The 27,773-nt window shown below is 43.6% G+C and overlaps 2 protein-coding genes across 10 annotated transcripts in view; one reads left to right on the top strand and one right to left on the bottom strand.

The window, feature by feature from the left end:
• Positions 1-3,217, bottom strand: part of LOC137327478 (L-asparaginase 1-like) — a 56,376-nt gene extending 53,159 nt beyond the window's left edge. For 2 of the 6 annotated variants that reach the window (XM_067993344.1, XM_067993345.1), the window contains exons 1-3: positions 2,951-3,217; positions 2,232-2,324; positions 229-315 (exon numbers count right to left, since the gene is read on the bottom strand). The gene's annotated coding sequence lies outside the window, so the exon portion shown is untranslated. The remainder of the gene's footprint in view (positions 1-228; positions 316-2,231; positions 2,325-2,950) is intronic. The other 4 variants (XM_067993343.1, XM_067993348.1, XM_067993346.1 and 1 more) reach the window with 4 other exon arrangements.
• Positions 1,291-27,773, top strand: tmprss3a (transmembrane serine protease 3a). 4 transcript variants are annotated; one of them, XM_067993341.1, is made up of 13 exons: positions 1,291-1,528; positions 4,512-4,659; positions 7,612-7,731; positions 12,888-13,004; positions 13,307-13,430; positions 15,320-15,445; positions 16,190-16,233; positions 18,879-19,044; positions 20,604-20,773; positions 21,730-21,825; positions 23,662-23,804; positions 25,485-25,637; positions 27,734-27,773. In XM_067993341.1, exons 1-13 carry the CDS (start codon positions 1,442-1,444, stop codon positions 27,752-27,754), a joined length of 1,515 nt encoding a protein of 504 aa, XP_067849442.1. In that variant the 5' UTR covers positions 1,291-1,441; the 3' UTR covers positions 27,755-27,773. The 4 variants fall into 4 exon arrangements, with proteins under 4 accessions (XP_067849442.1, XP_067849440.1, XP_067849439.1 ...); XM_067993339.1 differs by having other exon boundaries at positions 1,292-1,528; positions 16,193-16,233; positions 23,659-23,804; XM_067993338.1 differs by having other exon boundaries at positions 1,293-1,528; positions 23,659-23,804.

The following is a 27,773-nucleotide window of genomic DNA, read 5'->3' as shown; positions in this document are numbered from 1 at the left end:
GAGAGACAGATTGTGAGAGAGAAAGAGAGAGAGAGAGAGGTTAGTAAAGAGTAAGAGCAACAGAGGAAAAATGGAAAAGAGGAAAGGACAAGAAAATAATCAGAAAACAAGCAAATAGAAAGAAAAAGTCATCTGAAATTTCTGTGGGAGTTCTCTGATAGGAGGTCTCCTAAAGTCCAGTGAAACAGCGTAAATGGCTAAGAATGAGCATCCAGGATTCCCACTGACCTTGCAACAAAGTTATGCCAGGAAATCGTAATAACTCCACAGGAATTCAGGAGCCAATATCTACAGCCGTGGATTAAAAATTTCTGTCTGAGGAAAAATCGAGGGAAAGCAGAATGAAAATGACAGGGAAAATAGAGCAGAAGAGTCTGTGATCATCATGTGAGAGTAGCCAAGTATCCTACTGTACACTTTTGACCTTAAGTCACAGGACATCAGCCTGACTGAAGCAGCTCATGATGGAAAACAAACAGACTCTTTGTTGCCCGATTGGATGATTCTTGACTCTCAAACAGCCTTTTTCCATCATTTCCAAACATTTTTATAATTAATAAGCAAAAGTGTTCAAAGGAAATTTAAAAAAAAACACAATTTTTTGATGATTTTCCTCCCTGGTTGCTGGCAGCAGTGTCCAGGAGATTAATCTTCAATTCCTGGGGTCTCCAGGTCAATCCTGATTATATCATGAGCTGTGATATATATTGTTAAAAAAACAAATCGTCACTGACTTTTCGTCTCAAATATCCCACCCAATGCATCCAAGATTAATTGATGTAAATTTACAAGAACAGTTTATGCTTCATTTATATAGTGTTCCTCAAGTGAAAAAGATCTTCTCAGAACGCCTTACAAGGGAAAGAGAGAGAGACACCGAGTCAGGGAATTTAAAGGGGGATATGGAAGGTACAACCTTACAGAGATAGATTTATAGAAAGCCTTTGAAGACATGGAGAGAGATAACAAGGCAAAATTACTGCAACCTACAAACTGGAGAATCATTGCCCACCATGCTTAATAATTAACCACTGAAATATTTTTTTAATAATGGTTGATCCACTGGTGATCTTGTTGCCTCGGTTACATACCTCTGGAACTCTGCTTTTGAACTATTTGGGGAATCATTTGTCATTGTCTTGGACATATCAAAAGCTTTTGACAGGGTCTGCCATCCAATTGTTGATAAGGTGGCTTACCCATAATCTTATGTCATCTTTGACCCTGTCTGTTTCCTTTGTACCTCTGAGTGTCTCTCTCTCTCACTCACTCACACACTAGGGCTGCCAACCCTCCAGGATTGACCTGGAGACCCCAGGAATTGAAGATTAATCTCCCGGACACTGCTGCCAGCAACCAGGGAGGAAAATCATCAAAAAATTGTGGGTTTTTTTTCATTTCCTTTGAACACTTTCGCTTATTAATTATAAAAATTTTGGAGATGATGGAAAAAGGCTGTTTGAGAGTCAAGAATCATCCAATGGGCAACAAAGAGTCTGTTAATTTCCCAATTGGCCGTGGAAAAGCGGTGAGTCATGAGGATTGACGTTTTGGGCATTGACCAATGGCGGGAGATTGTGGATGGGGCAGTTGGAAGCAGGAGGTCATGTGATGAAACCACCAGGAATACGTCCAACCAGAGTTGGCAACCCTATCTCGCTCTCTCACACACACACACACATATACACACACACACACATATACACACACACACACACACACACACACACACACAAAAACAGACACAGAACCGAAATTCCATGGATCTTCCAGCGCACTCCCACCATAGCTCCAGCAGAAGTGCATCAGACTCTTACGGCCTACTTTAACTACTCTGACAGGATTCACTTCTAAATAAATTATCAGATGCCCTCCCACCAAAACTGTGTTCGTGACCATTGCAGTCCAGGATTTCTTCAACATCAGTTTCTCACCAAGTGGCTGGATGACAGTTTCCATAAGTGGGGGCGTGTCTTTCATGATCTGAAAGCTGTATCCTATACCCTGTTGCGTTACCACAGCGTTACACCCAAAGTGCGCTTCACCTGCAATGATCTGAACATGCCTGGCCCGGACACTCCTGGAAGGGGGGAGGGGAAGGTAAGCTGCAGCACCAGCAATAGCCGCCCGCCATGGCCTAGGCCTTCTGCTTGCTGTCCAGAAACAACAGCTGGAAGGCCCCGAGACAATCCCCGGCTTGAAGTCCTTCGAAAGAAGAAAAAAAAGCATACCTGCAGAGCCGCTGCCTTCTCCTCTCTGATGGTCCGATCGAACAGCGCTGGGCGCAAGGCCTTAAGGCCTACTTTTCCTGAGCAGATGGGCACCTGGTTGGCAAAGGGACAGGAAAATGGGTGGGGTGGGAATGCCAAATATGAATGTTTTTAAGATTTTGTGAAATATAACACCAATTTATATCAAATGATTATATAATTTACCTCAGAATTTCATTTCCCATGTCACCTGTTCTGAAGCCTGGTGTCCATACTAGGAGTTGTCAACTGATTACAGGGGTAAACATGGTGGGTTACCTATCTTAGTCTGGAACCACTGAGTGGAACAAGGCTGGGCTTCAAGTTTTATGTCATTCATCAACCAATCCAAATATCTGATAATGCAAATCTCTTTTTTTTGTGCCACTTTTAAAAATGATTTAATCTGAGCAGTTCAAGTTACTGTATGTTCAGTTGATTTACTTCAGTCGCTAATTTAGCCTCAAGTTGTCTTTTCAGCTACAACAATTATTCATTTCATTGCTTTGTAAAAAAATGAACATTTTACTTCAATTTGTCACAAATTTCCAGCAGCACTGGAAGAACTAAATTGTGACAGGGTGTGAGACCTGGGAACGATTGCACGCATCATGGCCCATTGATACGTACCTTTACACAGGTATTCTGCAGTGCATGTCGTGTTATATTTATGTGTCGACTACGAAGCGGTATTGGCTTACCGGATAATTCTTATCATAATGAGGAGCGATGAGCCACTGCCTGGTATCCATAGCCACCTGCTCAGTGGAGGAGCAATGTGATATTCACTGCCTGAGCTGTTTGCTGGCTCTTGACTTGCATTGTTCCTCACACGGGGATTATCATACAACGGGCTCTGGCAACGGTACCTTTCACTGCGGTTTCTTCAAGACCAGTGCGTCCTGCTGGATTAAGTCATGTATTTTCTCTGAGTTTGTTTTATAATCTGTGTGAGAAATGTCTTCCACAGAGGTAAGTTAGAGAGAAATAACTAGGGCCACCAAGGTCTGGCCTGAGGTTCAATCATTTACAGATCTGTTACTTTGTAAACAAAAATGTGGCATCTGAGAAATGCAGGTTGATCAGTCTTCTTCAAGCTCACCGAGTTTAGATATGACTGTTGAAGAAAGAAAGAACTTGCATTTATATAGTTCTTTTCATGAGCTCAGGACATCCCAAAGCACTTTACAGCCAATGAAGTACTTTTGAAGTGTTGAAGCAGCAGCTAATTTGCACACAGCAAGGTCTCACAAACAGCAATGTGATAATGATCAAATAACCTGTTTTATTGATGATGCTTTTGAGGGATAATATTGACTAGGAGAACCCCCACCCCCCCGCCTCCCGCTCTTCTTCGAAATAGTGTAATGGGATCTTTTACATCCACCTGAGAGGGCAGGCAGGGTCTTGGTTTAACGTCTCATCTGAAAGATGGCACCTCCGACAGTGCAGCCCTCCCTCAGTACCGCACTAGAGTACTGTAGGAGATTTTAAATCTTACAAGAAACCTAGATGAAAAGTCAATGCCTTTTAGGACATCACCAAGGTTGTAAAGATGAGGTGAATCAAGAAGTATTGGTTAGATGTCATCAGGACTGGGTTTTAAATAATTGTAGACTGCAGGAAGAAGGGAAAACTGAGGGAGATAAGTGGTTCCCTTTTTTTTGAAGTCCCGAGAAAGAATGAGTAGAACATAGCATGATGAGTCTTGACTTCAACGCAATGAGGAGGGACGAGTGTGTAGAATTTTGTATTTGGAGCCTAGGAAGAATGAAAGCGCTTCAGAGGGGAAATTACCGTCGTTACTGCAGGCCCTGCGTAATCTATAACGCATCAAAACTCCGCCTGCATACCGTACAGAACCTGCATCCCATTGCGTGCAGTCCTGCCCCCATCATCTCTGTCCCTGCTATCCGCCATTAGCTCCCTGACCCCCAAAGCACTGAATTCGAACTCACTTACAAATCCCACCATGTTTTTTCCCACCTTACTTCTACATCCTCCTGTAACTGAATCACCCAAATCAATTATAGGGTAAATTCACCAAACCGATGCTCCCAGTTGAAGGCTAGCGAATCAGCGCTACAGTGTTGTAACCCAAGCTTCAACTCAAACTCCCGTAGAGTGCGACTCCCCGCTGGGATTGTGAGATCTTATATTTTGAGAAAGGCCAATCTTTCAACTAATGTACTTTGGTTCTACTGTTCAGCAGTATTGTGTGAATGAATGAATTTAATGAATATTTTTTTATTTCATGGACAGGTACAAGCTGAGACACCAGAGAAACCAGATAATGCAAAAATAGAAATAGTGTCTGTCACCGAAGATGAGCTGCCTACAATCGAACTCCCCAATGCTACGCAAAGGGTCCCCAACATTCTCGAAGCAAAAGTATTGCCGATTGAGACAGGTAATGTGCTTGCTTTTCTTTCTTTGTTCTTGTGCCATTTAGCATGTGGTCGTGACATTAAGCGGTTACATAGAATTACATAGAACGTACAGCTCAGAAACAGGCCATTCGGTCCAACGGATCCATGCCGGTGTTTATGCTCCACACGAGCCTCCTCCCTACTTCAGCTTATTAGCATATCCTTCTATTCCTTTCTCCCTCGTGTGTTTATCTAGTTCCCATTAAATGCATCCATACTATTCACCTCAACTACTCCTGAGGTAGCGAGTTCCACATTCTAACCTCTCTCTGGGTAAAGAAGCCTCTCCTGAATTCACTATTGGATTTATTAGTGACTATCTTATATTTATGGCCCCTAGTTCTGGTCTCCCCCACAAGTGGAAACATCTTCTCTACGTCTACCCTATCAAATCCTTTCATAATCTTAAAGACCTCTATCAGGTCTTCTCTTTTGTAGAGAAAAGAGCCCCAGCCTGTTCAATCTTTCCTGATGGGTATAATCTCTCAGTTCTGGTATCATCCTATTAAATCTGTTTTGCACCTTCTCCAGTGCCTCTATATCCTTTTTATAATGAGACCAGAACTGTTCACAGTACTCCAAGTGTGGTCTAATCAAGGTTCTATATAAGTTTAACATAGATTCTCTGCTTTTCAATTTATGAATGAACCCCAGTGCTTGGTTTGCTTTTTTTATGGCCTTATTAACCTGCGTCACTACTTTTAGTGATTTGTGTATCTGCACCCCCAGATCCCTCTGCTCCTCTATCCCATTTAGACTCTTATTATCCAAGCAGTATGTGGCCCCCTTATTCTTCCTACCAAAATGTACCACCTCATACTTATCTATATTGAAATTCATTTGCCAATTACACATCCCTTCTACAAGTTTATTAATGTCTTCCTATATTTTGTCGCAGTCCTCCTCAGTATTAACTATCACCCCCCAATTTGGTGCCATCTACAAATTTTGAAGTTGTACCTCCAATTCCTGAGTCCAAATCATTTATGTAAATGGTGAATAACAGTGGTCCCAGCACCGATCCTTGTGGAACACCACTTCCTACCTTGTGCCATTCTGAGAAACTACCTTTAACCCTTTTCTCTCTGTTTTCTGTTTTGTAGCCAGCTTTCTATCCATTCTGCTACTTGTCCCCTGACTCCACATGCTCTGACCTTAGTCATGAGTCTACTCTGCAGTACCTTATCGAAGGCCTTTTGAAAATCTAATATATTACATCTACTACATTACCCTTGTCTACCCTTTCCGTTACTTCTTCAAAGAATTCAATAAGGTTGGTTAAGCCCAACCTTTCCTTCTGAAATCAGAGCTAACTATTCTTTATTATATTTTTGGTTTCTAGATGTTTTTCTATTACATCTTTGAATAAGGATTCCATTATCTTTCCTACCACCGACGTTAAGCTAATTGGTCTATAGTTCCCTGGAGTTGTTCTAGCTGCCTTTTTAAATATAAGAATCACATTAACTGTCCTCCAGTCCTCTGACACTATTCCCTTCTCTAATGAACTTTTATATATATGTAATAGTGCCTCTGCTATCTCTTCCCTAACTTCTTTTAATATTCGCGGATGCAATTCATCCAGACCAGGGGTTTTATCCTCTCTAAGCTTGAATAGTTTATCAATTATCTCTCCCCTTTCTATCTTACATGTCTCATTACCTTTTTTGATCTCTTCTTCTAATGTCATGCCCACCTTGTTAGTCTCCTTTGTAAATACTGAGGCAAAGTAATTATTTAATATTTCTGCCATTTCGCTGTCACCACCTGTGAGTTTATCGCGTGTATCCCTTAGTGGCCCTATCCTCACCCTGATTTTTCTTTTATTATTTATGTGTCTGGAGAATATTTTGCCATTTCTCATTCCAGTGAGAACATACCGAGCAAAAGCTAAAGTCCACTCCCTTCTGATACAATATGGCCGTATGATTTTGATGATTTTAGCTCCTCCACAGAATATACAGGGGACAATTTTCTTTCCTATTAATGGGTGGGAATGGGGCCGTATTGTGGTGACAATTGTGCTGCTGAACTGACCGCCCAGCTCCCACTCCCGATTCACCATTGGAGCCATTACAAGAGCGGCCCAGGCAGGAGTCTAATTATAATATGCAAATCGAGTCTACACCAGTTGTAGGATTCCAATGCAATTTTGATGTACCAATGGGCAGGGGATTTTAACCCACCTCACCAGGCGGAAACTGCGCTGTTAAAATGCCCCGGGTTACTTACCGGCTAGAAAGTTGCCCAGCTCCTACCATTTCCGGTTTTAACAGGCTGAGATGCCCACCCAAAGCTGGCGGGGTTCAAATTTGCGTATGTTAATTGGGGTCATCGGGTACTGGCAGCGATTTTAACTTCGACCTGAACAAGGCTTGAACCGTGTGAAGCTGAGGAGGCCCTTACGGTAAGATTTTATACTTTCCTTTTTGGGATCAGAAGACCAGGATCAGCCGAGTGGCCTGTTTCCATGTTGTAATTTCTATGTAAATGTTTTGCGTTGTTTATCGCTGCTCCAGCGTCAAGTGTCAAATCTTCTCGCTCCCAGGCCCTTTTCAACCTCAATTATTTCTACACTTTCCAATGTTGGCTGGTGAGGGTGAATAATATACAGGCGTATCCCTAGTGTGCATCTCATTCCACAGCTTAGGATGGTGGTAACCAAACAAAATTCAATATTCTGATCACTTAAGAGAGTGCTTTTGCTATGATCTGGAATGCACTGCCTGAAAGGATGGTGGAAGCAGATTCAATAATAACTTTCAAAAGGGAATTGCATATGTATTTGCAGGGCTATGGGGAAAGAGCAGGGGAATGGGACTAATCAGATAGCTCTTTCAAAGAGCCGGCACAGACACGATGGGCCGAGTGGCCTCCTTCTGTGTTGTATGATTCAATGATTCTGATTCTATGGTTTTTCTAATCTTGTTTAGGAAATCAGGACAGAACCTCTTCAAAGTGCCATATTTTTACATCCAAGAAGAATCTGATTTTAGTTGCAGTAGGCGTAATGATTGCTACAGTATTAGTTATAATAGCCATCGCTGTGGGTGGTAAGTACAATGTCACTACACCCCTCCATATTCGAGCTGTATGTTTTTGGTGATCTCTCTTCTGAATTGAAAATCTCCTATTTATATAATTTTTGAGGGTCTCAATCCTCTTTTTAGAATCTCCAGTCCTCCCAGCTTGGTTGGGCGGGGGGGAGGAAATACCCTCTGTCACCATCCGTTAGTGACGTTGTTACCAAAGCAGTTAAAATTCTTACGTTTGCTAGTTTGAGTGAGATTGTAAAGGCTTTTTTGTGTCAGCCGTGGCTCTCACCTCTGAGTTGGAAGATTCAGAGACTTGAGCCCATAATCTAGGCTGTCACACCCAGTGTCAGCACTTAGAGAGTGCTGCAGTGTTGGAGGTGCCGTTTTCCAAATGAGTCATTAAACCGAGGCCCTGTCTGTCCTCTTAGGTGACGTAAACGATCCCATGGCACTATTGGAGAAAAGCAGGGAAGTTCTCCCTGGTGTCCCAACTAATATTTATCCCTCAACCAACATCAGAAAAACAGATTATCTGGCCTTTTTCTCATTGCTGTTTGTGGGACCTTACTGTGCGCAAATTGGTTGCTGCATTTCCTACGTTACATCAGTGACTACACTTCAAAAAGTACTTCATTGGCTGTAAAGCGCTTTGGGACATCCTGAGGTCGTAATAGGTGCTATATAAATGCAGGTTCTTTCTTTCTTTTCTTTCGAAGACAGATGGAGTTGAATTTCTGCCAGGGTTCTCCCGATCGTCCACCATAACTTCGGCCGGAGAGCTACAGGAACCGCGAAGAAACGTTTACATTGTTTTCTCTGCAGTTTCCGCAGATCTTCTGCCAAAGTTACGGCTGGCGATTGTGAGATCCTCCGTGGAAATTCAACCCCAAGTGGTATCAAGTTTGCTCAATGAGACAAAGTATTGATGCTCTGTTTGTAATACTGCCCGCCCACAAGGCAGACAGCTGACCTGATCCTAGGTCTCTGTCATTGCTGCTCCGAGCTGGTTGCTAGGAGCTGTGCGACAGTGGCTGGGTGAGGATGACCGTCTAATTTCCCTCCCCCTAGGCTCTATTTGGTGTCTTCTCCACAGATGTGCAACTAGGAATTTTAAAAGTCTTCACACAAAGAAGCTCCTCTCCTTGCAGCCGTATAGCACCTTTAATGTAGAAGAAAACATCTGTTTTCTTCTACATTCTACATCTGTTTTCTTCTACATTAAAGGTGCTATATGGCTGCAGGCTATTGTTGTTGACTTTCTGTCTGTCTTAGGGCAGCAGGCTGTGTTGAGACGGGCAGTTTCATTGTTACATAGGATTTTACAGCACTGAATCAGGCCATTCGACCCAACAGGTCATTTATGCTCCACACAAGCCTCCACGAGTGGGAACCTTACCTCATCTCACCCTATCAAAATATCATTCTATTCCTTTCTCCCTCATGTGTTTATCTAGCTTCCCCTTAATTGCATCTATTCTATTCGCCTCAACTACTCCATGTGGTAGCAAGTTCCACATTCTAACCACTCTCTGGGTAAAGAAGCTTCTCCTGAATTCACTATTGGATTTATTAGTGACTATCTTATATTCATGACCCCTAGTTTTAGATTCTCCCACAAGTGGAAACACCTTCTCTACGTCTACCCTATCGACCCCCTTCATAATTTTAAAGACCTCTATCAGGTCACCTCTCAGTCTTCTCTTTTCTAGAGAAAGGAGTCCCAGCCTGTTCAGTCATTCATGCTACGTACAACCTCTCAGTTCTGGTATCACCCTTGTTAATCTTTTTTGCACTTTCTCCAGTGACTCTATATCCTTTTTCTGGTATGGAGACCAGAACTGTGTGCAGATGTTGTTTTTGGACTGGTAATTCACACACAGATTAGACCTATTTTACCCACAAGTGCAGAGGGCACTTTCTGTCTAAATACTGACACCACTAAAAACACTGCTGAAAAAAAAATTCTGTTTCCTTTCTACCTGCTCAAGGACGAAATTTGATTCGGATTTAACGATCGACTAGAGGGATTGGAAGTTAGTAGAGAAGTCCAACATGGCACATGCAGTCTGACGAGGCTATTGGGAAAGCAAATAAGGTTCTCGGTTGCATTGCTAGGACCACCTGATATAAAACTAATAAATTCTATACTTTGGCTGTGCAAAGCTTTGGTACGATTGCATTCAGAGCATTTGGTCTAGTTTTGGTCCCCACCTAGAGATGGTACAGAGGAGAGGCAACCAAAATTATATCAGTCTTATAGCTCTTAGCTGTCAGTATAGTCTCCAGGAGTTGGGGTTACAATCATTAGAGAAACATGGGCTAGGAAGAGTTATGAATGAGGTTTTAAAATATTGAAGGGAATAGATAATGCCCAGTTAGACAGGATATTTAAGCAAAAAATTAGGTTAGACGCCAGGACGTATTTTACTTCACAGGGAGTCAGCACCCTCTGGAACAAATTACTGAAGCAGGCGGTGAGTAAAGATTTCCTGCAGTCCTTTAATAGGGGCTTGGGCAAATTTGGAGTCAGCTAATCCAAGAATCTAGCTTCTTCCCTCAAAATCACTCCTCAATACAGCAACAAGGTGATCCAACTATTCACTCAGATGGACAGACTTTCATAACTCGATTGGCAAGTCAGGTTGTTTCAGGGTTTCAGAGAACCCCTTGGGGTTGTAGGGGGGAGGGTTTAGAAAGTCACATTTCAAGGAACAAAAGAACTATCCCCACTTCACATTCAGAAAGTGAGTTTCCTATGGGAAATCCTGGGTTCATGGGGAATAGGAGATACTTGTACATTGAGAAGCATGGATACTGAATGAATTCTGGTGTAAGGTTAAGAAAAAGGCCATCCACACAATACTAATTATATCACATGAGGCTGGGAGGGAAAGATTGTTTAAATATGTGGTGGAGGCAAGCCAACCACAATAAGGAATTTAAAAACAATGCAGCCTGCCTCCTACATATTTTTCAGAGTTCACTGAACTCAAGCCAAATCCCAGAGGATTGGAACATAGCAAATATGGCTCCCACCTTTAAAAAAAGGGGTGGGGGATAAACAATCAAATTATAGACCTGTAAGCCTTGCTTCCATTGTTGGGAAAGTATTTTGAAGGATAATATAATGGAGTATCTTGAGGCGACTAAGCTAATTCAAGACAATCAGCATGGTTTTAGGAATGGGAGGTCACGTTTGACTAATTTATTGGATTTCTACAAACAGTTGACAGACTTGATAGGGGAGAGACAGTAGATGTTATCTATCTGGATTTCAGGAAGGCACCTGACACTATCCCACATAATAGGCTATTACATAAGGTCCAATCTCATGGAAATGTATTACAACAAATTGGTAAATGATCGACAACAATGAGTGGACGGGCAGTGCACGGGCAAGTATCTGGTTGGCAGCCGTTGGAGTGCCACAAGGTTCAATGTTGGGGTCACTGTGGATTATTATTTTCATAAATGGAATTGTGTCAAAAATGTCCACATTTGCAGACAATATTAAATTGGGAGCAGTGGCAAGTGATGAAGATCAACGTGCAAAAAGTGAGCGGAGAAAAGGCAGATGCGATTTAATACAGAGAAATGTATGGTTATGAGATTTAGCAAAGGGAAGGTTGATGTGGATTATATGCTAAATGGGATTGTATTTGAGGTATCGGTGAAGGAGAGCGATCTTGGGGTTTTAGAGGGCAGGTCACTAAAACCATCAGCACAATGTTCTCAGGTTGTTAAAAAAAAAAGCAAACAGTTTGTTGGGATGCATAGCAAGAGGGATAACATATAAATCAAGAGAGGTTATTTTAAATTTGGCCCTGGTGAGACCACATCTGGGGTACTGCGTGTAGTCTTGGCCTCCCTATTTCAAAAAGGATAACTAGTCATTGGAGGGGGTAGAGAGGAGGGCCACACAGTTGATCCCAGAACTTAAGGGAATGACATATGAGGAAAGATTGACCACCCTGGATCTTTTCTTTCTTGAAAAGAGAAGATGGATAGGGATTGTGACTGAAGTGTTTAAAATTATGAAATGTTTGGACAAATTGGATCCAAGAAAGCTTTTCTGCCGTGTATAGAATTTAAGCACAAGCGGCCGCATTTACAAATTATGAACAACAAGAGAAAATAGGAACTGCAGCAGGAACTGTTTCACTAAAAGGGTGGCATGTATGTGGAACTGATTATCGGCACGGATGGTGGAACAAGAAACCTTGATGGGTTTCAAGAGGGAACTAGACAGCTTCTGGTCAACAAATGGGATTTAGGGTTATTGGAAATGCATAAAGGGCATTTATTTAGCCTCTTTCATGACCTCAGGGCCTCCCACAGTGCTTTACAGCCAATGAAGTACTTTAGAAGTGTAGTTACTGTTGTAATGTAGGGAAACACGGCAACCAATTTGCGCACAGCAAGCTCCCACAAATCAAGCAAATAAAGGTGAATTGATAGCTTGCCCGGATGACTCTGTTGGTAAAGTTGACGTGTTACTGAGCCGTGTAGACCAGAAGGTCCTAGGTTGAATTCCTGATCTGTGCTGAGTTAGGTGGCCTCACTGAGGTTAACAAGGGGTGATACAGTAACCCTCAGTGAATCTGCATCAGGGAGGGGAAATATTTCCACATCTCTATTTTCTAGTGAGTTGACATGTGAGGCCCCACACCGTCAAATACCCTTGTTTGTTATTGATCTACACACAGGAAGAATGGTTACTTGGGTCAAGTACCAGAGTGCTGTTAATCAAATTTCAAAAATAATTCCTTGTTAGATATTAGGTTGCTTTAAAAAGAAAAGCTAAACTTGATCTCTGTTCATCTAACCTCAGTAAAGTCATCAATCGGTCATTCTATATTCCATTGTCCCTGTTATGTCACTTGATCTCTCTCACTCACATCTCTCGACAGCATTACCTTATTTTCAAAGCATTTGGAAACAAACATACTATTAGAGTCATGTTGCTCTGTTGAGCTTTTATAAGATCGTATTTAATACTTTTCATTTAATCATTCACCTTATTAGTTCAGAATCCTGGGTAATACAGGCAGCATAACAGAATTGGGATTAACATATCTTTTTGAAATAGGCCTAGTTATTGGCTTTAGCAGGTCTGTATCTCTCGTAAGTCAGCGAGCTGGTAATGAATATTCCACCAATTTAAATTCTTTCAGTCACACAAAGTTGCATTGGGAAGTTCCAATGTCATGCATCCTCGTCGTGTATATGGTACACAGCCCGGTGTGACGGTGCTAAAGACTGCCCTTCAGGAGAAGACGAGCTGGGATGTGGTAAAGTAGAAAATTAATTTCTTTACAAGTACATTTTCTTAATGAATGTTTGTGTTTGTCACAGCGTGGGGACTTCATTGCTGGAGAATGTAACATATTTCCAATTCAAACAATGAGTTGGACCCACTCACATGACAAACGAACAACAGACTCTTCAGGATGGTGTCACGTCTGTTTGGTTTGAAGAGTTCTGTAAGACCAAGGCTACTGTTGATGCCTTCTACTGTCGGCTGTGGTTTTGGGGGAACATCTGGTCCAGCTGTAACGTTGCCCTCTTTCTTTTTTGCGCTTGGCTACGTCAGTGCGAGTCAGTGGGAAGAGTTCAGTGGTGCAGATTTACACTGGCGGTACATGGAGGACGGTGTGTTGGGAGGGTTGGAACGCTGTACATGGAACCGCTGCCTGTAAACAACTCGGATACAGCAGGTAAATTTAATCAGAATTTTTTTTTTGATTGATATTCTTCCCCCTAACCTTGACTCCTAAAGTCTTTCGGATGAGACGTTAAACCAAGGCACCGTCTGCTCTCTCAGCTAGACTTAAAAGATCTCACAGCACTACGAGGAAGAGCAGGGGGTTCTCCCCGGAGTCCTGGCCAACATTTATCCCTCATCAATTATCTAGTCATTATCACATTGTTGTTTGCGGGATCTTGCTGTGCGCAAATTGGCTGCCACGTTTCCTACATTGCGACAGTTCCTACACTTCGAAAAGTACTTCACTGGCGGTAAAGCACTTTGGGAAGTCCTGAGGTCATGAAAAGCGCCATATAATTGCAAGTCTTTCTCTCTTTTTTATCTTTTTACAGTTCCACTGCAAAAACAGCACTCTCTGGCACTTTGTCCAAACAGCCCTAATACTTGTAAGAGCCTCGATAGTAAGCATCAGCTGCCAATTCAGCTGGGGAGGTCACGACAAATGAATGCAATCTCACACTTACCCAATTTCTATACCCAATGGGGGTAATTATGACTTTCAGCGATACTGTATAATGGGCGATATCGGACCAGACATTCTTCATACATTTTTCCCTTTTTCATTTCATTCGGGAGAGACATATACCGGGCAGCTGCTCTGATATCGCCCGTTATACACTATTGCCCAAAGTTCAAACCCCCAATTACTTCCACTAGGACTCACTGGATAGCAATCGGGCAGAGGGGACTCTTGTTTATTCCCCCCTCCCTAGCTCAGGGACGGTGAGAACACCTGTAGTGTTCCTAGCACCATCTCTGATGAGCTTAACTAACTCAACACCGAAGAGGGAGTGAACCTGGGACTTTCTGGTCTACGTGTCTCAGTACAGCACCCGGGGAGGGAGGCAATGCTCACTGAATTAAGAACATCGAAGAGCATCTGGAGGAGCTGAGTATGTGACACAGGCAATCACACACGAGAGAGTCAATGGAGAAAATAATATTAAAAAAGAAACACGAAAGGAGCCTCAACTTGTGGGGAATTGATCAACATGAAGCCTAGGTAATAGAAATCTGGAACTCTCTCCCCCAAAAGGCTGTGGATACTGGGTCAATGAAAACTTTCAAGACTGAGGTAGATTGATTATTGTTGGGTAAAGGTATCAAGGGAAATGGATCAAAGGTGGGTAAATGGAGTTGAGGTACAGATCAGCCATGATCTAATTGAATGGCGGAACAGGCTCGAGGGGCTGAATGGCCTGCTTTATTACCACACGGTGCAGCATTCTCACATACCACTGCAGGTAGGGCAAGCGATTTATTAATGGTCAGATCCACTCAGACTGGCACTTTCACTGCCCCTGACATGTGATAGTTGGACAGCACATGTGCTACCTCATACACAAGGTAGGTACTGCATAGAATGATCAGGCCCAGAGTGATCTCCTGGACTAGTTTTGATCACCTGGGGTTGGCGGGGGGGGGGGGCAGTGTCAGAGAGGAATTTCTCAGATTTTTTTCCCCCCAAATTGGCCTGTGTTTTTATCTGTTTTTTTTTGCCTCTCCCAGGAGATCACATGGTTTTGGGTAGGTGGGGAGTGTATATATTGTGATACAAAGGTATCGCTGTTGTGTTGGACGGACTGGATGAACCAGAGTGTCTTTTCCTGTCTGTCATTGTTCGTATGCTCATGATAATGTGGAAATTCCCAGGATTTGCCCCAGGATGTCATGTGGTGCCCAGTCACTTGCCCAAGACTTGGCTTCCCAAGTTGCGTATAGATTTAACATATTTTTGCATCTTATTTGAATTTTTATTTGGATGGTTGTAAAGTACTGTTGGTTTTGTTTTTGTGGGCAGTGAGACCTTTACCTTGCGTCTCCCCTTTGTGTTCCCAGCTATATAAACTCCACAGAGCTTCCCATCGCATCCATCGAGGAGAAGCTGAAGCATAATTTTGTGGAAGTAAATTTTAGCCAGCACAAAATCTACAGCCCCAAGATACAAATGATGATTTCACTGAGGTACTTTTCTCAAGCTTAGTAGTCCTGCTGCGTTTTATTAGCAGTCGTATAAATTATTTTGTCTTGCTATGGCGTTAACATATTCATTTTAAATTTGGAAACATTCCCAGACATTAACTATTGAAAATATTACTAGGATAGGAAGCCTGTGGTTCAATAATCTAATTAGTGTATGATAGTATTAATTTTAGTCAAACTTACCTGTTACGGTTTATTATAGTCACTGCTTTTTCCTTTAGAATTGATTTCCTTCCTATTACATTACAGTCTAATGGAGAGTTTATTGTAAGTTGAGAGTCTCAGATGCTGTTTGAAGTTACTGTGGTAATACCGTGATCATAAGGTCTCAGGAACAGTTTTGGATGAAGAAAGCTCTGCAGTCCATTTGATCTCACCCTTCCAGGATATCAACTCATTACAGTATCCAGACTGTTCTCAAATGAGTTGGAGGAGACGGGGGGTACAATTTGAGGTCATAGGTTAATTTAACTGGACTTATAGTAGGACTTGTAATAGTGCCAGGTTATTTTAACAGCATATGGAGGATGCGTACAGTAAATGGATACCCAGGAACGATTACAAAGGCATTCAAAGTTCATTTCCATTGGAATAAAATTAAAAGTGAAACTTAAGAGAAACTCAATTATCATTTTTTTCCCACAGTATTACTCAATCATCTTAATATTACAATATAAATGTATTTATTCAGTTTTGATTTGTTTACTGTTTTGCTTTTCTTTCCAGCAGTGAGTGTAATTCAGGCAAGGTGACCTCACTAAAATGTTTAGGTGAGTTTCATAGACAGAAGGTTAGATTCAAGTTATGAGAAGTCCTGGATTATTATTAACAACAACAATTTACATTTATATAGTGCCTTTAACATAGAAAAACGTCTCAAAGTGATTCAGATAATCAATGAAAAATGGACAGAGAGCCAAAGAAGGCGATCTTGGAACAGGTGACCAAAAGCTTGGTGAAAGAGGTGGGATTTAAGGAGCATCTTAATGGAGGGGAGAGAGGTAGAGAGGCAGAGGAATTTGGGGAGAGAATTCCAGAGCTTAGGGCCTAGCTGGCTGAAGGCACGGCCGCCAATGGTGTGGTGAAGGGAGGAAGGGAAGGTAAAAGAGGCCGAAGTCAGAGAAAAGAGAGCCCTGGTGGATGGGGGCGGTGGTAGGGCTGGAGGAGGTTACAGAGATAGAGAGAGATGAGGAGATGAAGGGATTAAACACAAAGGGGTCAAGGTAAGTCAACAAGGGCAGCGGTGATGAGTGAGCGGGACTTGGTGCAGAATCGGAAGCAGGCAACAGAGTTTGGAAGAGCTGAAGTTTAATAAATCTACTCCTTTCTTATTCAGTGTTGGATTTTAATGACACCCCCAAGAAACAGTGAACTTAATACAGAGGGAGGCAAGACTGGTCAGTTGGGAGGGTGCACAAGGCAAAGCAGACAGAGCAGGTGGTGCTGTGATACAGCTCAATGATGCACCAAGAATGCATCGGAAGTGGGAGAGTGTAACTCAACCAATCTCAGGACGAATTCTAGACATACGACCTCTGCCCTGCCATTATGGGGCCGCCTGAAGCCTTCCCGCAGGAGATAAGACAAAATGGGAAGGATTGGCAATGGAAGGCCAGTAGTAGAGAGAAATATATTAAAATAGATGAGGTAAAATTACTTGGTGCGACATTTGGCGCTTGTGAGATTCCTTTGTTGTTTTCTTATTTGCTGAGGGCGTTATTAATGTCTGTTCAAATAGCAGACAAAGGAATTTAATACAGATGCATTAAGCTCCAACATCACACAACACAATTTTACTCTCCTCCCAAATCAGAAGTTCCTTTTAAAAATTATAAAAAACAAAACCTCGCATTTAAATAGAACCTTTAACAGAGCAAAATATCTTAAGGCCCATCGAAGGTGGGGACCATAAAGGATGCTTGTAGAAATTAGAGAGACTAACAAAGATGTTCCAAACGAAAACATCAAAAGAAAGTGATTAGCAGTCAGAAATGTAAATATGCTGTAAATCTCAAAAAGACAAACACCCCGCACACTTGGTAAATTAAATAAAATTGAGGGTGTCAGGTCGCAGTACCACTCATTTCCTTCAGGTGTCACTGTCTTTTAATGGTGCAGCAGCGCCACCTTTTGGAAAGTAAATTGAACTGTTGCTTTTTGTGGTCTTGGGGTTAAAAATGTGCAGATACCATGGGGGCGATTTTCATCCTCATTTTCGAGCAGGAAAGGGGCAGGGAACAGGCTGAAAAATGCGATGCACTACATACCGCCCCGTTCCCGCTGGCATCCGGTCCTGCACAATTTTGGAGCAGGCAAGGAAACAGGGGAGCAGCATTCCCGGCCGAAACAGGCGGGAGCCTCCTTACATTTGCAGATCGGGGTCGGAGCGAGAAAGAGTGAGAGAGGGAAAGGGGTTGAGGGTGGGTGAGAGAAGGAGTAAAGGTTAGAGAAGAAGTAAGTGAGGGAGGGAGAGAAGGAGGGAGGAGTGGGGAGAGGGAAAGGAGCGAATGTAAGAGAAGGAGTGAGAGAGTGGGAGGGAGGGAGAGCGTGCAAGAGTGAATGAGGGAGAAGGACAGAGGGAGGGAGAAGGACCGATTATAAGAGGAGTGAGAGTGAGGTAGGGAGAGTGGGTGTGAGGGAAGGATAGAACACAAGAGTGAGTGCAGGACTGACGTATGAGGAGAGATTGGGTTGACTAGGCCTAGTTGCGAAGAATGAGAGGTGATCGCATCAAAACATATAAAATTCTAACAGGACTAGACAGACTAGATGCAGGGAAGATGTTCCCGATGGCTGGGGAGTCCAGTACCAGGGGACACAGTCTCAGGATACGGGGTGTGCCATTTAGAACCGAGATGAGGAGAAATTTCTTCACTCAGAGGGTGGTGAACCTGTGGAATTCTCTACCACAGAAGGCAGTGGAGGCCAAGTCATTAGATGTATTCAAGAAGCAGACAGATATGTTTCTTAATGCTAAAGGGATCAAGGGATATGGGGAAAAAGCGGGAACAGGGTACTGAGTTAGATGATCAGCCATGATCATTTTGAAAGGTGGAGCAGGCCCGAAGGGCCGAATGGCCTACTCTTGCTCCTATTTTCTATGTTTCTCTATATTTCTAGGAGAAGGTGGGAGGGAGGGAGATGGAGTGATTAGAAGAGGAATGAGGGAGTGAGAGTGAAGGAGAGAGCGTGTACAGGAGTGAGGGAGGGAGAAGGAGTGAGGGAGATGGAGTGATTATAAAAGAAGTGAGGGAGTGACAATGAGTGAAGGAGATGGAATGAGAGAGGTACAAGAAGGGAGGGAGAAGAAGTGACAAAACAAGATGGAGGGAGGGACAGGCAGTGAGCAGAGAAAGAAGAAAATAATCTAAAGTGTGAAGTTTGCCCTCATATTCGTGTGACTTCCCTTGTGCAGAGTGTGGCTCCAGACCCAGATACTCTCCTCGAATTGTTGGTGGGAATCTCTCGGTGGCTGGTCAGTGGCCATGGCAGGCTAGTCTTCATTTCGATGGACAACACCTGTGTGGAGGATCCATCATAGCCTCGCAATGGATCGCAACAGCGGCGCACTGTGTTGTCGAGTAAGTCACACCTCACAACTCAAACCAAAGGTCGGGACGAGTGGAACGAAGCTTAGCCATTAATTGATGTATCAATGGGATTGTGGGCTTCCAGTTACAACATGAAATCATTGATCTTTCAGCAAATCACATACCTCCCCTGTGATCGGTGATCATATCCGACTCTGCGATTTACCTTTCCAGTTCCCCAAAAACTCCCCCTCCCCCCACAACTGCCAGCTTAGAGGTTGACTGAGTTGAAGCAAAGCACTCCCCTCATGAGCAAAATTCCACCCCCCCCCCACTTTACATTTCCTCTATGTCCCATTTTTATGGGAAATCATACAGGTTGCACATTGAATGTGCTGACCCACTCACCTTAATTCCTGATGCGTGCTCCCATCGTATAAAACTCTGCACCTGGAGCTCCAACTCGTAAAATTTACCCCAGAGAACCCGGTGTGAAGGGAAGCCACAGAAAGTGGCAAAGTACAAAGAGAATCATTTGTAATGGCCCTCACTCCCCCCCCCCCCCCCCCCCCACTGCTCCCCTTAGTGGCTCAGTTGGTAATGATGCTGCCTGGTGTGATACTGAGCCATACAGGACAAAAAGATTCAATGGTCGGTCTGTGTTGAGCCTCACATTCCCTCTCCTGATCTCAGCCCGGGTGACCCTTTCTGGAACGTGCATACATATTCAACAGGTGAGTTCTGGATCGACCTTGCTGGAATAGCCTGCAAACACTAGTCATTTACAGCAGCAACTTGCATTTATATAGCGCCTTTAAAGTAGTAAAACGTCCCAAGGCATTTCAGAGGAGCGATTATCGGACAAAATTTGACACTGAGCCACATAAAGAGATATTAGGACAGGTGAGGTAGGTTTTAAGGAGTGACTTAAAGGAGGAGAGAGAGGTAGAGAGGCGGAGAGGTTTAAGGAGGGAATTCCTCGGCAGCTGAAGGCACGGCCGCCAATAGTGGAGCGATGAAAATCGGGGATGCACAAGAGACCAGAGTTGGAGGAGCGCAGAGATCTCGGAGGGTTATAGGGCTGGAGGAGGTTACAGAGATAGGGAGGGGCGAGGCCATGGAGGGATTTGAACAGAAGGATGAATATTTTAATATCGAGCCATTGCCAGTCTAGGAGTTAAGGTAGGTCAGCGAGCACAGGGGTAACGGGTGAACAAGACTCGGTGTGAGTTAGGATAAGGGCAGCAGAGTTTTGGATGAGTTCAAGTTTACGGAGGGTGGAAAGTGGAAGGTCAGTCAGGAGAACATTGGAATAGTTGAGTCTGGCCTCATGCATGGTGATTGGCAACTTTGGCAACGTACTGGAGGGCAGCTGTGAATGCTGTACCTCATTCAGCACCTTAAAGGGGCAGGGGAGAGGAAACTAGGAGAGCAATAAAAACCATCTACCTACATCGATATTCTGACTCTATGGGACTAATTCTGCAAACACACACTCACTGTGAGTGCGACTTCCCGCTTGAGGGGGTTGAGGGAGGAGGAGGTAGGATCACAGAATTAGCCTTTCTAAAATTTATAGTCTAATTAAGTTCTGTCCATTCTGGCCTCAGGTTTATATTCCTCTCCTCGTGGAAAGTATATGTTGGCATTGTAGAACAACCTTTGACTGACAGTTCATCCTACATTGTGGAGAAGATCATACACCACAAGAAATACAAAGGACGGACCTACGATTACGATATTGCACTCATAAAACTGGAAAGGTTGTTGACGTTTAATGGTAATTTTGTTCTCAAAAGCTCATGGAAAGAGCCTTAACTTTGGTTTTCGGACCCTTTCTGAAAATTAAATACAATGTTAATTGTGTTATGGAGCACATTAGCAAGCTACCGTTTCACATTCATGACCTGGGTCAAGATTTAATCCAGACTGATGAGGTGAAAGTCTCTTCTCTCTGCCAGACTATAACATTGCTATGTGAAAATCTATCTGGCCATACTTTCCACACAGTTCCTACTGAGCCTGGACCCACAGTACATAAGCTATTCATAATCAGACACCAATTGGCACGATACTGTCACTATCATTCAGAGAGGCTACACAAAAGACTAATGTTGGAAATAGGCATCTCACAAAAGTGCTCTTCTGAGATTAAAACCTTATCAAAATTGACTGTGCCTCAACTCAGCCAAATGCAGGTTCACTCAGGGATCAGGAGGATTGCTAGTGTGGGCTATGGAACTCTCACTCAAGTGCAACAGGTAATCTTTTTCCAAGGATGGAGGTTGATATGCGGGCAGAGTAGAGGGAGCTTTACTCTGAATCAGACCCTGATCTGTTTGACTTGTAAAGTGCACGATGGGTGAAAATATGGCTCCATTCTCCGCGACTGACATCACTCAGGAACTCCCAGAGTGACGCAGGCAAGATTCAGAGTCCTTGTTACCTCCTGGTGATCAGCTATAGAACGGGATGGGGAGAAGCAGGGGAGCAGATCATCTGGTATTTCAGCGAGGCATAGTACAGGGAGACAGAGAACTGGGTAAATGGAGAAAGAGAAATTAATTTATCCACTGTGTTTCTACCCCCTACCCCCACCCACCCAAAAAAAAGCTCATCAACTCAACGGAATCAAAGGCTTGTTTTTCAACCTGTGCTATTTTAAGACTTTTTAAAATTTCGTTTTGAAAAGTCCTTCCAGATTTCAGACTTCCAGATTTGTTTTTTTAAACACAGATTGGATTCAGCCCATCTGCCTTCCCAACTCGGGGCAGGACTTTGCAGAAGGTAAAACCTGCTGGATCTCAGGCTGGGGTCTGACCGACGAAGGAGGTAAAGAGAGTTTTAGAAACGATTACGTGATCTCAACCAACTGGGGCAGTACAACTGGGCTCAATGTTGCTGGGCCAAGGAGGTGAAAGGTCACTGCTCCTGATTAAGTAATGACCCCCAGCTGAAAAACGCACAGAGTGGAGGCTTTAGACGGAGACAAAAATCCACCCTCATGGTCAAATAGCCTGCTGACACTCACGTGCAAAGAATGGACACCTGCAAGCGATACCGGAGGGCTGCTCTACCCATAGAGCTGCACTGCAGAAAGAGTCAGCACCTTCGAAAGAGGAGGGGACAAAGTTTGAAAGGGGAAAATAGCTGACATCCTACTGGGGGTTGGTACAATGACGCAGTGCATTAATGCACAAGTATGTGTCGTACGTAGGGTGGGTAAGTTATGGGAGTGCCTTGTGATTCCCCCATACAAAATAAGTCAGGCTTAATATTAGACAGGAAATAATCAGTTAGGGTTTCAGCTTCTGATCCCTATCCATGCTCTAAACATGTGGACGTTGGGTTAATGAAACTTGGCAATGACGCTATTTCCTGTGCATTAGTCCACCTACACTCACCGCCCAGGCTCACAGATAAACAATGCTCACTTACGTGAGGTATTGGACAGTGACTGTCACCCATGGAACTGTAGCACAGCAAGGAGTCAGTGGGGGTAATTTTGACTTTGGGGCCATAGTGTAAAAGGAGCGTTATCGATTCAGCCTCCCGTTATACGTCTCTCCCGATTTTCCTTTCCGTTGAGGTCACTGAAGGGAGATGCTTAACGGGCGGCTGAAACAACATCGCCCGGTTTAAACTATCGCCCAAAGTCAAAATTACCCCCAACATCTACATGAGGGGAAGAGAAGGGGAGGAATTAGGAAGGAAGAAAAAAGTAGTCAGTTTCTAACGGTTGCCGATAAACCAAGCGCTAATAAATTATTTAACATTACCACAAAGGGCATGGATTCAAGCTCAGGAGAGGGAAGGTGAACAGACTGTGGGTAGATCTTAGCTTTGTGCGATGGTATAAAACAGGAGATAGCAAGTCAGAAGGCCATTTTACTTCTCTCCTGATATTTACTTCATGATGTGGAGATATTTACTTCCATTGAAGTCAGTTTAGAATTAACAGCTTCACACAGGAAGTAGTGAATGCATGATAATTTAAGAGGGAGCTGAATAGTTTCTTTTGGGCAAGAGATATGAGTGAGGCGTAGAAGAGATAATGGCCCCAATCTTAAAGGGAGGGCTGGTGGATATGGTGCGATCGAGGGAGGTGGGGCAGAGGGTGGGGTGTGGGGACCCCAAGGCTTCCTTCTGGGGACCAAAGGGGTATTCCTGCTCCTCCCGGCCCACAAGGAAACCTAAAAATAAAATTTTAAACCTTATCTGATTGCACCTCTTCTGGCCCATGATCCAGTCATCACTGCTCTCCCCGCTCAGGCCTTTAACTAAAATTGCAGATCGGGTCCCGATGACATGATCAGGACCCAATCTGCATATTTAAAGCAGGACCCCGCTTCCTTCCTGTGGGTCTCCCGCCCACCTACTCAAAATAGCAGGTTAATATCGAGACACAACGGGAGGGCAGTAGGATCACAGTGGGTAAGTAGTTCCCCTCATTTCAACTGCCCCGCTGCCTGGTTTCCACAAGGCGGGAGAAGTTAAAATCGGAGCCAGAATGGGTGATAATTTTTGAACTTTGCGACCAGCTAGATCAACTGTAATGGGCTTTTCCGATCCTGTGCATCCCTCTGTAAATTAAAATTATTTTTTTTTTTGAATGTGTTGTTCAATTAGGTGAAGTGTACTGAATGACGTGCATTTGTAATCCAGCAGATGAAATTTCGCTCAGTCTGAGAGAGGCCCAGGTTCCGTTGATATCCAATCACGTGTGCAGCTGGCCTGAAGTTTACCATAAGAGGATAACCTCCAGAATGATTTGCGCTGGGTACCTGCAGGGAGGGATTGATTCCTGCCAGGTACGGTTCCCACCTGGACCAGGACTTTACTCAAAGATTACAATTCCTGTCAACTGGTCAGTCAAATGGGTTTACAGACCATTGTTAAGGAGGATATCTCATCATTAGGGTTCTTTTCAATAATGATCAACTTTGGTATCTTGTGTAGTTTATAAAAATTCGCATCACTTGCTAATGCCTATCTCTCACAGTGCAATGACCGGATCACTAAATATTTATTTCCATGACTTTCAATGCCTAAAAACATTAGCTCTAAATTCCCTCAGGGCCATGGACACACATGGAGTGGAAGTCTACTGAAGACAACAGGCGGGGCCAGGAAATGGGTGGGAGTTGCTGACACTAGGCCAAAGGCATCTCATCAGGAATTTTCACAGTTCAGCCTATTGAAGGCCTGCGTGATTTTTCACTGCTCCTGCCTCCTCTGCCCCAGTAAACATGGATGCCAGCAAGGTGCTGGTGTCTAGACTGTGTCAGCCATGGCTCAGTTGGCTGTACTTCATTACCTTTGAGTTAGAAGGTTGTGCGTTCAAGTCACACTCCAGAGACTTAAGCACAAAATCCAGCCTTGATACTCCAGTACTGAACTGAGACGACCTCAGGACGTCCCAAAGCTTTACAGCCGTTGAGTACTTTTTTGAAGTATAGTCACCGTTGTAATGTAGGAAACACAGCAGCTAATTTGCGCACAACCAGGTGCCACAAACAGCAATGAGAGAATGACCGGATAATCTCTTTTATTGATGTTGGTTGAGTGTATTGGCCAGGAAGGATGACAATTTTGGCAATGCAGCACTCCTTCAGTGCTGCACTGGAGCGTAAGAGTACTGCCAAATGAGCCTTACTGATACTAAGCAATTACAGATCAGTACAGAGAATAAGCAGCTTTATAGAATTATAAAATCATAGAACCTTTCAGCACAGAAGGAGGCCTTTCGGCCCATCATGCCTGTGTCGGCTCTTTGAAAGAGGTATCCAATTAGTCCCACTCCCCTGCTTTTTCCCCATAGCCCAGCAAATTTTTTCTCTTTCAAGCATATATACAATTTCCTATTGAAAATTACCACTGAAACTGCTTCCACCTCCCTTTCAGGCAGTGCATTGCAGATCACAACAATTCGCTGTGTAACAACATTTCTCTGCATTTCCCCCCAAATTATTGGCATAATTTTGCCAATTATCTTAAATCTGTGTCCTTTGGTTCCCGAGCCTCCTGCCGGTGGAAACAGTTTCTCCCCATCTATTGTATCAAAGCCCTTCATAATTTTAAACACCTCTATTAAATCTCCCCTTAATCTTTTCTGCTTTCAGGAGAACAATCCCAGCTTCTCCAGTGTCTCCACATAACTGAAGTGTTATGTTTTAGGGCAATTGAATCAGAGAGTTCGAATTTCCCGTGCTCAAGGGATCCACCCCATTAGTCAATATGGCCCTTGCACTGCAGAAGATTTGAATGTGCCTTAGTTCTGCTCCCCCGGAGCTCGATGCATATGTGTATTTGCGTACATGCATCTGTGTATCTGTGTATGTCTGTGTTTGCATTTGCGTTTGTGTGAGTTCCAGTTTTATCGCCATGTACACGCACGCGTCATGTACATGTGTACCCAGATTCCCATTTAGAGGGAAGTTTATCCGTGATTTTCTGTTCACCTTCGCGTTTTCTGTTTGGGTTTAAAACAGGGAGACAGCGGGGGCCCTCTCGCCTGCAGTGAGAACAATGCTTGGAAATTAGTTGGAATTACAAGCTGGGGAGCGGGCTGTGCAAACGAGAACAAACCCGGAGTGTACGCCAGGGTCACCGAATACCTGGACTGGATCCACGAGCAAATGGAGGTACAGGCGGAGGAACCCGGACTCACACGAGTTTTATTTTCGCTGTGCTCCCCGTTCTGTAACAATGTCTTTTCCCCGCTATCTCTGCCACTCCCCATGTCCCTGAGTGAGTGGGCGTGGAGGTAACCTGAGCCCAGGCTTCTACCCATGCCAATCTGTACTCAGTTAGTAGGAAGTGGCCGTAATAGAGCTGCCAGCCAGCTGGTTTTTAATTGGATAGTCTAGTTTACGAGTGCACCATATGGAAAATTTCGGACATCGAAAGTCTGATTTTTAAAATGTAATTTTTCTTTGTGCCTCACAACAAAATCATTCAGATTATGACTTAACGGGAGTAATTTTCAGCTTCGCCTGCTGATTTCAATGGAATGTGAATCGGGCAGGTTAAACAATGGGCGGGTTGAACAACAGGCAGATTCTACGACGGGCAGAGATTGTGATGGGCGGTTTCTACTACTGGTGGCCAATCCGCTTCACCAGGTTACTGCTCAGATGGCGGAGATGAATTTCATCCCCAGTAATTAACCAAGTATGCAAGCTGTCATGGGGGAGCTCTGTTTTGCCTGGCCAGAGAACAGGCCCAAACCAGTACCTTTAACATAACATATGAGAAGTCTACGTTCTCCACATACACCCTGTGCTTCTCCGATGCAAGCTGGAAACCTTCCGCTCCACCACTAGTGGCTACTAGTTCAGCCATTACACCCTTTCTCTGTGGATCTCCCTGCCTTAATCTCTCTTAATTGCCGCCCTGCTTCTGGTGTCAAAAGGCCTCCTAAAATTCCCTTTCTTAGGAACATAGGAACAGGAGTAGGCCATTCAGCCCCTCGTGCCTGCTCCGCCATTTGATAAGATCATGGCTGATCTGTGATCTAACTCCATATACCTGCCTTTGGCCCATATCCCTTAATATCTTTGGTTGCCAAAAAGCTATCTATCTCAGATTTAAATTTAGCAATTGAGCTAATATCAATTGCGGAAGAGAGTTCCAAACTTCTACTACCCTTTGTGTGTAGAAATGTTTTCTAATCTCGCTCCTGAAAGGTCTGGCTCTAATTTTTAGACTGTGCCCCCTACTCCTAAAATCCCCAACCAGCAGAAATTGTTTCTCTCTATCCACCCTATATGTTCCCCTTAATCTCTTATAAACTTCGATCAGATCACCCCTTAACCTTCTAAACTCCAGAAAATACAACCTCAATTTGTGTAATCTCTCCTCGTAACTTAACCCTTGAAGTCCAGGTATCATTCTAGTAAACCTACACTGCACCCTCCAAGGCCAATATGTCCTTCCGAAGGTGCGGTGCCCAGAACTGCTCACAGTACTCCAGGTGCGGTCTAACCAGGGTTTTGTATAGCTGTAGCATAACTTCTGCCCCCTTGTACTCCAGTCCTCTAGATATAAAAGCCAGCATTCCATTAGCCTTCTTGATTATTTTCTGCACCTGTTCATGACACTTCAATGATCTATGTACCTGAACCCCTAAGTCCCTTTGGACATCCACTGTTTTTAACTTTTTACCATTTAGAAAGTACCCTGTTCTATACTTTTTTGATCCAAAGTGGATGACCTCACATTTGTCCACATTGAATTCCATTTGCCACAGTTTTGCCCATTCACCTAATCTATCAATATCGCTTTGTAATTTTATGTTTTCATCTACACGGCTTACAATGCCACCAATCTTTGTGTCATCGACAAACTTAGATATGAGACTTTTTATGCCTTCATCTAAGTCGTTAATAAATATTGTGAATAATTGAGGCCCCAAGACAGATCCCTGCGGCTCCACTAGTCACATCCTGCCAATGTGAGTACCTGCCCATTATCCCTACTCTCTGTCGCCTTTCGCTCAGCCAACCTCCTAACCAAGTCCGTAATTTTCCCTCGATTCCATGGGCTTCTATCTTAGCTATGTTATCTATCTTCATCCGTGCCTCCTTCCAAATCTGTCCATTCTCCCGTTCTTCCCCCTGCTCGGTGTCCACTGTCCTTTCTCAACCCAACAGTGGTCTGAGATGTCTCTCTCTAAGGAGCAGTGTCAAATAGGCAAGTTGTTGTAGCTAATCATGCTTTCAATTTTTTTATTTCACAGAAAGAAGAGACAAGTGGCTGAAGACAACAAAAAATAAAAT

This window comes from Heptranchias perlo, chromosome 11, assembly GCF_035084215.1.
Source record: "Heptranchias perlo isolate sHepPer1 chromosome 11, sHepPer1.hap1, whole genome shotgun sequence".
NCBI lineage: Eukaryota > Metazoa > Chordata > Chondrichthyes > Hexanchiformes > Hexanchidae > Heptranchias > Heptranchias perlo.
The sequence above is the reverse complement of the archived record's forward strand: the minus strand, read 5'-3'. Positions and strand labels throughout refer to the sequence as shown.